The sequence below is a fragment of the Lynx rufus genome, unplaced genomic scaffold (genome assembly GCF_022079265.1).
Source record: "Lynx rufus isolate CCGP_SWC_20201006 ecotype Redwood Valley unplaced genomic scaffold, mLynRuf1.p SCAF_8, whole genome shotgun sequence".
Taxonomy (NCBI): Eukaryota; Metazoa; Chordata; class Mammalia; order Carnivora; family Felidae; genus Lynx; species Lynx rufus.
Genome location: NW_025814896.1, coordinates 103,558,834 through 103,569,855, shown reverse-complemented (window position 1 = coordinate 103,569,855; position 11,022 = coordinate 103,558,834). Strand labels below are relative to the sequence as shown.

At 46.4% G+C, this 11,022-nt stretch overlaps 1 protein-coding gene across 1 annotated transcript in view; it reads left to right on the top strand.

Annotated features, from left to right (window-relative positions):
- The window catches only part of MERTK (MER proto-oncogene, tyrosine kinase), an 85,047-nt gene that overhangs the window by 67,587 nt on the left and 6,438 nt on the right, over positions 1–11,022 (top strand). The window contains exons 15-18 of the mRNA XM_047069205.1: positions 799–917; positions 7,131–7,240; positions 8,701–8,860; positions 9,782–9,918. Coding sequence (XP_046925161.1) covers positions 799–917; positions 7,131–7,240; positions 8,701–8,860; positions 9,782–9,918 — 526 coding nt within the window. The remainder of the gene's footprint in view (positions 1–798; positions 918–7,130; positions 7,241–8,700; positions 8,861–9,781; positions 9,919–11,022) is intronic.

Genomic DNA, 11,022 nt, shown 5'->3' with positions numbered 1-11,022 from the left:
AATTTTTTTTTTTAACGTTTATTTATTTTCGGGACAGAGAGAGACAGAACATGAACGGGGGAGGGTCAGAGAGAGGGAGACACAGAATCCGAAACAGGCTCCAGGCTCTGAGCCGTCAGCCCAGAGTCCGACGCGGGGCTCGAACTCACGGACCGCGAGATCGTGACCCGAGCTGAAGTCGGACGCCCAACCGACTGAGCCACCCAGGCGCCCCAAGGTTTTTAACTATTACATGAAACTAGTTTGCCCTTGAATTCTACTGCAGTTACAACCCCTCACTTAGGCTCAGTATAACAAAAACTCAGTGGTTTTCTAGATGGCTACACTTGTTACAGATTAATTTTTTGAGAGCTCTCATGCAGGGTGGCACTAATCTAGGGCTCAGTTGGTTGAGCGTCTGACTTGTGACTTCAGCTCAGGTCATGATCTCATGGTTTTTGAGTTTGAGCCCTGCATCAGGCTCTGTGCTGACTGAGTCTGGAGCCTGCTTTGGATTGTGTCTCCCTCTCCCTCTGCCCCTTCTCTCTCTTTCTCTCAAAAATAAATAAACATTTTTTTTAATTAAAAAATAAAAAAAGATTGGCATTAATCTGAAAGGAAAAAAAATACCGAGACGTGGGCCTAGGGTGTATTCCATATTCTACTATGTAGTGAGTGTGTGAGTTATGGGTGTTTTTTTTTTCTTCTTTAATCATTACCTTGAGAGCACATGGTTTCAATTTGGCCAGTGCGCCTGCAATGCTTTTCTGGTTACTGGTAACAAGGGCTCTTTGTAACCTTCTCTGGTTTTAATTTCAGGTGTATGTATAGAAATGAGCTCTCAAGGCATCCCAAAGCCCATGGTAATTTTACCCTTCATGAAGTACGGGGATCTGCATACTTACTTACTCTATTCACGACTGGAGACCAGACCCAAGGTAATTTACCCAGTCGTGTTGCCTCTCACAGTCCTCCAGGCTTCTGTGACAGGGCCTGGGGAACCTCAGCATGTAACCTTGAAAATAAAGGAGGGAGGGGGAATACATGGCCTTTGTTCAGCGCTCACTGTGCGCCCTGGATGCTGAAGTGTGGGATCTGTCCTCACAGCAGACCTGCTCAGAAGTCTTATTATTCCCATTTTATGGGAGGAAGAAGTCTGGCTTGGCACACAGTCTCCTGGCCCAAGCCTCATCACAATGGAGCCAAGTGGGTCCCTCATGCTGACAGAGTGGCCTCTTTCTCTTAAAGTCTCCTCTTTCTGACTTGTTCACTCTGAAATCACTGGAGGCAGGATCTGTTTCATTCCCAGAGGCAAGTTGCACTGAGCTGTTTTTCTGGACACTGAGCATGAATGTCCTCCATCCACCTTTCCATTTATCAAGGGCCCCTCCATCCTCAGGATTTGGAAAGCGTGTTGTGAATTGGTGGGCCAGCATACTTTCCTTCAATAGTGCCTGTAAGAAGGGCAGTGACCCCACAGGGCAAACCCTGCCCTGAATCCCACAGCACAGGGAAACCAGACAGAAACAGGGGCTTAGACGGAAGCACCATACCCACCGGCATGCAGCCACCGGTCCTACCCAGGTGATTGACCAGGGGCCACAAGAATGCTGAGTATGGGCCGTCATGGGGAAAGCCCTGGGGGCACCTGGGTGGATCAGTTGGTTAAGCATCTCACTCTTGATTTTGGCTCAAGTCATGATCTCTTGGTTCAGGGGTTCGAGCCTGCATCAGGCTCTACACTGCACTCTCTCTCTCTCTCTCTCTCTCTCTCTGCCCCTCCCTTGCTCTCTTTCTCTCTCTCTCCCTGCAAATAAACATTTTTTTTTTTTAATGGGCAAGTCCTTATCCCAAGAGACAGGCAAATCTGCAGGCATTACCATTTGTTAAATTTGGCAAGGCACTTGAAAAACAAAAACAAAAACTTGAGGCCCAATTTAGGGTAAACATATTCTGGAACCTTCTTTCCTATGTCCTGCCGACACTGTGTGTTATGGATATAACACTGTGTGTTATGGATATGGAAGGTTATTTTTTCTTTTCTTTTTCTTTTTCTTGTTTTGTTCCTCCCAGGAAGATGTAAGTGGCCGAAGCAGGAGAGTGAGCCCCTTTCTTTTTTCACTTCCCCTTGGTCTCATGCTCAGATTTTTGTTCTCTTCCTCATGACTTCTTTTAAGTCTTCCACCCACCCAGATACTAACCAGAGTTAGGAAATTGTAGCCACATCTCAGAGCTATTATAAAATCACTGAGGTTCCTCCAAAGAAGTGAAGGACCTAATTGAAAGTAAGGGACTCGGCATGGCTGAGCGTTTTCCTTCCCTTTTCCACCCAAAAGAAAGACAATATTATAAGAAGCCTAGAAAAGAAGGGAAAAGATACCTACAATTCCCAACATCTTAGCACGTTTCATTGGCAGCTTCAGACATTCCCATCACAACTGCTTATTCTGTGCCTACGTGTTTCACAGGTTGGTGCTCACTATCTGTGCACCTATCCACACGCCATCGAAGGTGCTAACATTTCTCAAGCATAAGTAGAGGCCAGCCTATATTTTGCATATATTAATGCAGTAATAGCGTAACAACCATAGGGAGTAGTTACTAATAGAATCTCCGGTGAGGAAACGGAGGCACAGATCAGACAATGGTGGAGGCTGGACTGGCCCCCAGGCTGCAGACCCCCTGTCTTCAGCTCTTCTCTGATAGCGCCATCTCCTGTGCACCCTTCCCAGCAGGGCAGCAGCCTCCAGACTGTTGCCTGTGAATGGCTGCACAGCATCCTCTTGAATGGATCTTGTTCCACATTGATGGGCAATTTCACTCATATTTAATTTTCTGGTATGTGGGATGATTTTTCTAATAATTTTTGGAGGGATGGGATTAGCATGTTGCATAAGAGTGAATTCTATAGTTTAAAATAAAAAAAGGGGGGGGGTGCCTGGGTGGCTCGGTTGGTTGGGCATCCAATTCTTGATTTTGGCTCAGATCATGATCTCAGGGTCATGAGATTAAGCCCCATGGCAGTCTCCGCACTAGGCATGTAACCTGCTTAAAATTCTCTCTCTCCCACAGTGTGGGGGTTCCTCAAAAAATTAAAAATAGAACTACCCTATGACCCAGCAATTGCACTACTAGATATTTATCTAAAAGATACAAAAATGCTGATTTGAAGGGGCACATGTACCCCAGTGTTTATAGCAGCACTATCAATAATAGCCAAAGTATGGAAAGAGCCCAAATATCCATCAACTGATGAATGGATAAAGAAGATGTGGTATATATATACAATGTATACAATATATACTTGAGGATCAAAAAGAATGAAATCTTGCCATTTGCAACAATGTGGATGGAACTAGACTGTATTATGCTCAGTGACATAAGTCAGTGAGAGAGATAAATATCATATGATTTCATTCATTTGTGGGATTTAAGAAATAAAACAGATGAACGTAGGGGAAGGGAAGGAAAAATAAGATAAAAAGAGACAGGGAGGCAAACCATAAGAGACTCTTAAATACAGAGAACAAACTGAGGGTTGCTGGAGAGGTGGTGAGTGGGGGGATAGACCAAATGGGTGATGGGCATTAAGGAGGGCACTTGTTAGGATGAGCACTGGGTGTTATATGTAAGTGAAGCATCACTAAGCTCCACACCTAAAATCATTATTACACCATATGTTAACTAACTTGGATTTAAATAAAATTAAAAATAAGAGTCTCCCTTTCTCTCTGCCCCTCTGTTCACTCTCATATACCTAAGTGCTCTCTCTCGCGCGCGCGCGTGCGCGCTCTTCCCCCCGCCTCCCCCCAAAAAAGTAAAAATACACTGGGCTGTTTGATGGCCAAATATCATCTGTCTTTACTTGTGAAGTTTAACTCGCTTCCCCTTTTGGGTCCCTTTGCAAATGTAACCTCTTACTGGATTTTTTTCCTTGAATTGTAGAGCAGATAGAGACCATTTATAATCTTTATAATTTTTTTTTTTAATTATCATACAGTATTATAGACTCTTTTTCCATTTTGGTATGCAGTTCTATCGGTTTTAACACATGAATAGATCCATCTTCACAGTCAGGATACAGAACAGCTTCATCACCCAAAAACACCTCCTCCTGCTACCCCTTTTGTAGTGATGCTGTGCCCCCATGGCTAATTCCGGGTAGCCATTCGTCTGTTCTCCATTACTATAGTTTTGTCTTTTTGAAAATGTTCTATGAATGGAATCATACAGTTTGGAACCCAGTTAGAAAATGAACAAGGGGCACCTGGGTGGCTCAGTCGGTTAATCGTCCGGCTCCTGATTTCAGCTCAGGTCATGATCTCACTGTGAGAGCGAGCCCTGAGTTGGGCTCTGCACTGACAGCGAGGAGCCTGCTTGGGATTTTCTCTCCCTCTCTCTCTGCCCCTCCCCCACTCATGCTTGCTCACATGCTCTCTCTCATTCTCTCAAAATAAATAAATATTTACAAAATAAAATAAAATAAAATAGGGGTGCCTGCATGGCTCAGTCAGTTAAGCATTTGACTCTTGATTTTGGCTCAGGTCATGATCTCAGGGTTTGTGTAATCGAGCCCCATGTGGGGATTCTTTCTCTCCCTCTCTCTCTGCCCCTCCCCCACTTGCGTGTGCACACTCTCCCTGTTCCAACAATAAACTAAATAATTAATTAATTAAGCAAAAGACTCTGACACTCACCAAAGAGGATATAAAGATGGCAAATAACCACAAGAAAAGATGCTCAACATCATTAATCATTTAGAGACCTGTAAATAAAAGCCATGATAAGGTATCACTATCCACCTATCAGAGCAGCTTACAACCAAATCAATCCCAACCAAAAAACTACTAATACCACGTGCTAACAAGAATGAAGCACAGAGCCTGACACAGGGCTCAAACTCACAGACTGAGATTATGACCTGAGCCAAAGTCGGACGCTTAACTGACTGAGCCACCCAGGCGCCCCTGTTTACACTTTTTTTGTTTACATTTTTTTAACAACTCCAGTATGTAAGAGTAAAGAATGATTAAAGCATATTATTATATATACAGAATGTGATTAACACGTATCTTTGCCGGGAAATATAAACCATGGAATCATTAAAAATTCAGTGTCTTCGTGAATACCACTTTGGAAAACTCATGTTCCATAGAGAATAAACCATGACAAATCCAAAGCTTTGGGGAGGCTATGTCATGGATGGACCCATTCATGACTGCCAGGAGCTTGTGGTTTTCTTCAGGGCCCTGACTGTGCTAAGACATTTATTTATAGCATAGAAGTCTTCATTGGTCATCACCCTCATCGTGAATTCCATCGTGGCAGGGTTTCTAACATAGCCATGCAGTCTGATTTTTACAGGATAGACTGTTGAAACTTACAGGACGGCTCTAGAGAAACAAAAATGAAAAGCCCCAAATACTTTCTTGTGGTCCTTTGGTGCTATGATAAGAGGCAAAGACTATCCTAATTTCTGTCTGGAAGAAAAGTATCTTTCCAGACATTTCAAGGTAAGATGATAGCATATGGGTGCGTAATTGGAAACAGTTCCTTGTAAGTGGGCTTTTTGTCCCTCCCCCACTGAAAGCAGACCACCCCTCTTTTCCCCTCTTTTCCTGGCACAGGTGCTCTGCCCCACTGCCATTCCAAAGGACACAAAGAATCCCATTTTATCTCATAACTTGCAAAAAGAATGTTATTCACTGTCAATATTTGTATTTTATTTATTATTTTATTATTTATTATTTGTTTTATTTTATTTTAGACAGGGGTGTGGAGTGTGAGCAGGGAAGAGGGGCAGAGGAAGAGAGAGAGAGAAAATCTCTAGCAGGCTCCATGGTCAACATGGAGCCCGACTTGGGACTTGATCTCATGACCATGAGATCATGACCTGAGCCGAAATCAAGAGTCGGGCACTTAACCAACTGAGCTACCCAGGTGTCCCTCACTGTGAATATTTTTAAAGACAGAAAGAATCTGAAATTTGCCAAGAAGTTTTATAGTTTGTTGTTGTTGTTGTTATTCCTTTTTTAAAAACCGTTTTTTTTAATCTTGTTAATGTTTATTTATTTTTGAGAGAGAGATAGCGTGAGTTGGGGAGGGGCAGAGAGAGAGGGGGACAGAAGATCCAAAGCCAGAGCAGGCCATGCTGACAGCAGAGAGCCCCATGCGGGGTTCAAACTCATGAACGGTGAGGTCATGACCTAAGCCAAAATTGGACACTTAGCGGTAAGATTATAACCTGAGCCAAAGTTGGATGCTTAACTCACTGAGCCATCTAGGCGCCCCTTAAAACCTTATTTGTGAAAAAAATGATGTGGAAATTAAAGGTGTGTTTCCTTGCTTCAGGACCCAACTTTTAAGAAATATAAACACTGGGGTGCCTGGGTGGCTCAGTTGGTTGGGCGTCCGACTTCGGCTCGGGTCACGATCTCGCGGTCCGTGAGTTCGAGCCCCACGTCGGGCTCTGTGCTGACAGCTCAGAGCCTGGAGCCTGTTTCAGATTCTGTGTCTCCCTCTCTCTCTGACCTTCCCCCATTCATGCTCTGTCTCTCTCTGTCTCAAAAATGAATAAACATTAGGGGCGCCTGGGTGGCGCAGTCGGTTAAGCGTCCGACTTCAGCCAGGTCACGATCTCGCGGTCCGTGAGTTCGAGCCCCACGTCGGGCTCTGTGCTGACAGCTCAGAGCCTGGAGCCTGTTTCAGATTCTGTGTCTCCCTCTCTCTCTGACCTTCCCCCATTCATGCTCTGTCTCTCTCTGTCTCAAAAATGAATAAACATTAGGGGCGCCTGGGTGGCGCAGTCGGTTAAGCGTCCGACTTCAGCCAGGTCACGATCTCGCGGTCCGTGAGTTCAAGCCCCGCGTCAGGCTCTGGGCTGATGGCTCAGAGCCTGGAGCATGTTTCCGATTCTGTGTCTCCCTCTCTCTCTGCTCCTCCCCGTTCATGCTCTGTCTCTCTCTGTCCCAAAAAATAAATAAACGTTGAAAAAAAAATTAAAAAAAAAATGAATAAACGTTAAAAAATAAAAAGAAAAAAAAAGAAATATAAACACTATTTTCCCACTTCCGGTGGAAATAACTCTCCAAGTTTTCCTTTTATAAAAAAGACTTTGTCTTCTTGTTTCTTCCCCCTTCCCCCACACCCAGCACATTCCGCTGCAGACACTACTGAAGTTCATGGTGGACATTGCCCAGGGGATGGAGTATCTGAGCAACAGGAATTTTCTTCATCGAGATTTAGCTGCTCGAAATTGCATGTAAGAGCCCTGGTCCGACTTGGAAGGGGTTAGACCTCATCATGTTAGACATTTGGGGGGACAGGGTAGGAATACGGGGTGGCCTGTTGCTATGAAAATATGGAGGAAGGGCAGATTTGGGAGGGGAGCATGTGGCTGGCTCTAGAGATGGGATTTCTATGGCTCTGCTGTAAAACTGGGTCTTTTCACAATTTCTGCTCCCAAGAGTCTGGTTGACTTCCAAGACTTTCATCTGTGACTCCTTTTTTATTTTCGCACTCTCAGCTTGGAGTGGGTGCTACTTCTGATCTTTGTGATCCTTCCCCCTTGCCATCGGCTAGTTTTGGACCCAGAGTTATATGTAAGTCAGCTAATCCTGGAGACAGTAAGGAAATTGATAAAGGTTTTGCCCCTCAAGTTTCATGATGCCTCCTTGTGCATATGTACTGTGAACCCGCACCAAAGCTTTCCTTTTGCAGCAGACAACGACTTCTATGAAAACTCTGAACTCAAGTTCCTCTATCTCTTCATCCTGCTTCAGCAGAGTCGTTATCTGCTGTAAATCTTCAAGAATAATAACTAGTTCTTGATTTTAAGTTTATTATTGCAAAATGAGAGAGTGTTCCTTAAATGCATTGCTGTTATTGTTTTTCTGGGCTGCAGATGGGGCCCCCTCACTCCTTACCTAGCCTCCCACTGGCCCCCTACCACCTGCACCTCATTTTTGAAAACCCAGAAGGGGCTTGTTTGTGTTTCTTGTTTAAGTAATTTTTTCTGCCATGGAGGGAAAATCATGAAAAGCTCTCTTTGCCCTTCCTATTTCCTTCATGTTTTTCCCATCAGGTGAGGTGATCAGCTGTCGTCTTTGCCTGAGACTGAGAGATTTCCCAGGACGTGGGACTCGTCAGTTTTAAAAGTCAGTGCCGGGCAGACAGGAACAAGGCAGTTACCCCACCTCCAGACCACTCATCTCTCCCCCTCTTTCTCCTTCCTCTTATCTAGGATCTGCCTTAACAGCTTGGGCTCTAAATGCAATTGCATCCCTTTCTACATGCAGTTAATTCCTCAAGTACCACCTGGCTACCTTAGCAGGAAGTCCAGGGTCCCCCTCTTAGAGCTTGTACTTCCCCAACTCCCTCAAAGTGGCAGGAGCAGTGCTGCCTCCAGCAGGACAGCCAGTGGGCACTGGAGGAGTCCCCCTGGGGGCCCTGGGTTTGGGCTGCTGCTCTCTCTCTCCTCCTGTGCACCATCTGTTCCCTGCACATGGCTCCACCCTCTGTGCACAGATCCCCACACGGACCGCGGGGGGGTGCAAGGTCATAACTCTTCTGACGCCCCCGTCACTGGCTCTGCCATTGGTCCCAGAGCAGGACCCTCACAAGCTGATGGGGTCTTTCAGTTCCTTATCATAAATGTTTCAGCTGCATCCGGTTTAGGCTTTGCCTCGGAGGTCGCTGAAGGCACGAACTCGCTCTCTGTAGGTTACGAGATGATATGACCGTCTGTGTCGCGGACTTTGGCCTTTCTAAGAAGATTTACAGCGGCGATTACTACCGCCAAGGCCGCATCGCCAAGATGCCTGTGAAATGGATTGCCATAGAGAGTCTGGCAGACCGAGTCTACACAAGTAAAAGTGACGTGGTACGTACAGAGTTTTGACGTGGAGCCCCACGTGGCAAAGATGGAAGGGTCATGGAAAGGAATGACTTACAACAGTTTTGCAAGACATTTTACTTCTGATTAACTGAGGATTGGGAGCATGGTCACACCTCCTATTTACTGCTAGATGCTCTTCCTTAACTGGAACACTAGATTCCGGTGAAGCAGCTTGACCTTCAGAAGATCTGTCTTTGCCCAGGCCTTTCATTTATTCCCATCTTTTTTTTTTTTTTTTTTTTTTTTGTGCTACAATATAGTGACCTACTGACCACCACGAAGATATGTCATATCCACATTAAATTGAATGGGTTCATCCAGTGGCTCTTTGGAAGCAAAAGGTGCTGTGTACAGGCACCTGGGTGGCTCAGTCGGTTAAGCGTCCGACAGTGACTTGGGTCAAGATCTCACGGTTCCAGAGTTCAGGCCCCGCATCGGGTTTTGTGCTGACGCCTCGGAACCTGGAGCCTGCTTCAGATTCTGTGTCTTCCTCCCTCCCTCTCTCTGTCCCTCCCCTGCTCGTGCTCTGTCTCAAAAATAAACATTAAAAATTTTCAAAATAAATAAATAAAAGGTGCTGTGTAATTATACCCTTCCCCAGAGACTGGGAAGAGAAGACACCTGACAACAGCAGTGGAGCAGAGCATTACAGAGAGAGAGAGAGAGAGAGAGAGAAAGAGAGAAGGCTCTATCTGCCTTTGTCACAACAGCTTTTATACAACTGGGCAAGCGTGGCTCTCTGACCCCCTGGTTCTTGCCGCGTCGGGAGAGCAGCATGTCCCTGGCATAATTGTCAGCTTTGTGCACCACCATCGGGCTTTAAGGAAATGACCTTTCTAAATGAAAAAGTCCATTCAGCCTCTCTGAAAAGACTCGCATCCTAACTTGTTGTTGCTTTGTTCTCAGTGGGCATTTGGCGTGACCATGTGGGAAATAGCAACACGGGGAATGACTCCGTACCCCGGCGTCCAGAACCACGAAATGTATGACTACCTGCTCCACGGCCACAGGCTGAAGCAGCCCGAGGACTGCCTGGCCGAACTGTAAGTGAGCTTCTTGGTGACACGGGGCACTCTGCACGGGCCGCTCGGCTGGCTCCGCGAAGCCCGGGGAGCCGGCGTGTGCGCCTCTCCAGGGAGCCTGCACGTGCCCTGAGGTCCATAAGCACCGGTAGGAGATCTGTCCTGTAGACCAATAGGTTGACTCTGTAGTGCATGAGGACACCTGTGTGATTACCTGCCCTCTCACAGCGGCAGTTTCCCTTCTGTGCAGCATTTCCGACAAACCCCATTGTTTGTGACATTGATTGTGACTGACCACAATCGTATCTCCAGTCAGGAAATCTGGAAGCCTGAGCCCGTGACACTGAGGTCAGCCTGGTCCTCGGACTTGCTGGGGAGATAGTCTAGCAAAGAGATTCCTCAGCGCTGTGCCCAGAGATCGCGATTCTGTTGGTATAGAGCGGGCCCAGAAATGCATGTTTTAAAAAACCAGCCCTGCGAAATGGGGCGCCTGGGTGGCCTGGTCGGCTAAGCATCCAACTTGGCTCAGGTCACGATCTCGAGGCTCGTGAGTTCGAGCCCCGCGTCCGGGCTCTGCGCTGACAGCTCAGAGCCTGGAGCCTGCTTCGGATTCTGTGTCTCCCTGTCTCTCTGCCCCTTCCCCACTCACGCTCTGTCCCTCAAAAATTAATAATCGTTAAAAAAAAAAATCTTTTTAAATAAATAAAATAAAACCTGCCCTGGGAAACTGTGCTCCTGAGGGGCCCCAGCTCCAACGTGTGGGACCACAGCGCACATCTATCCTGACAGGCCCTCTCTCTTCAGGGTGGGCACTATGGGAAGAGGCCCAGGAGTTGCAGTCAGAGACAGGCCTCCGCCTCCCAACCAGCCACGTGTGTGGCCATCACAACTGACTTGACCTCCCTGTGCCTTATTATCCGCCACAAAAAAAAAAAAAAAAAAGTAGAGTCACATATTCTTCGGAGAGGGATTGGGAAGAAAAGTTGCAGAAGGTAATGGGTGGCATGCTTAGCCTGCGGGAGTGTCTCATCATGGTACCCATTATTAGTAGCATCATTGGTGGCTTGAACCTTCCTGATGTGGAGTCTCCTCCCAACACAACAGGGGTCACGGGCCTAGAGAGGG